Source organism: Aureococcus anophagefferens (genome assembly GCF_000186865.1).
Source record: "Aureococcus anophagefferens unplaced genomic scaffold AURANscaffold_20, whole genome shotgun sequence".
Classification (NCBI taxonomy): domain Eukaryota; class Pelagophyceae; order Pelagomonadales; family Pelagomonadaceae; genus Aureococcus; species Aureococcus anophagefferens.
This window is the reverse complement of record NW_008705580.1, coordinates 4,485-5,286: the sequence shown is the minus strand read 5'-3', so window position 1 is coordinate 5,286 and position 802 is coordinate 4,485. Positions and strand designations below refer to the sequence as shown.

The following is an 802-nucleotide window of genomic DNA, read 5'->3' as shown; positions in this document are numbered from 1 at the left end:
GTTGGCCTTGGCCATGAACTCCTTGACGAGCGCGATGAAGTCGTCGGAATCCATCGGCGCGTGCGGCGGCGTCAGCGCCTACTCATTGCGCACTGCGGCGGTGCGGGGCTGCCGAGCGCGGTGAAAATCCACCATAAGCTCGAGGGTAAATGTGTTTCGTTGAAGTCGACTTTGTTGTGGCAGCACGGAGCGCGAGCGTCTCCGCGCGCTCGTCCTGGTACGCCACGGCGCGCGCGGCCGCCGCAAAGTCGCCCTCAACCAAGCTATGGCCGCCGCTAGCTAGCTAACATTCGCACTGCACCGACCGCTCGCGGCTAGCTGGCATCGCGCCGCACCGACCGCTGCACCTATGAGGCCGCTCGCGCGGCTGCTGCGGTCCGCGGCCGTGACGCGCTGCGCGTCGACGTCGCCGACGCCGGCGCCGGCGCCGACGCTCATCTGCCCGGCGCCGCCGCCCGCGGGCTTCTTCCAGGCCGACGGCTCGCGCGGCACGGTCGAGTGGGACCGGAGGACGCCGCCCATGGTCTGGCACCCGGACTACAGCGTGCCCTGGCCGTCGAACCACCGCTTCGCCATGTGGAAGTTCGACGACCTGCGCCTCGAGTGCGTGCGCTCGGGCCTCGTCCCGTCGGAGCGCGCGTTCTTCAGCCCCCGCGACGAGGCGGGCGACGAGGAACTGGACGCGGCGATCCTCGCGGCGCACGACGCGACCTACGTCGCCGACGTCACAACCGGCACGCTCGAGGCGACGCTCTGGCGGAGGGTGGGTTTCGTGCAGGCGCCGGACCACGCGCGGCTCATG

The 802-nt window shown here is 70.7% G+C and overlaps 1 protein-coding gene across 1 annotated transcript in view; it reads left to right on the top strand.

The window, feature by feature from the left end:
* Positions 1-349: 349 nt before the first annotated feature.
* The window catches only part of AURANDRAFT_66131 (hypothetical protein), a gene marked incomplete at both ends in the record, with an annotated part of 4,833 nt that continues 4,380 nt past the window's right edge, over positions 350-802 (top strand). The window contains one exon of the mRNA XM_009041392.1: positions 350-763. Coding sequence (XP_009039640.1) covers positions 350-763 — 414 coding nt within the window. The remainder of the gene's footprint in view (positions 764-802) is intronic.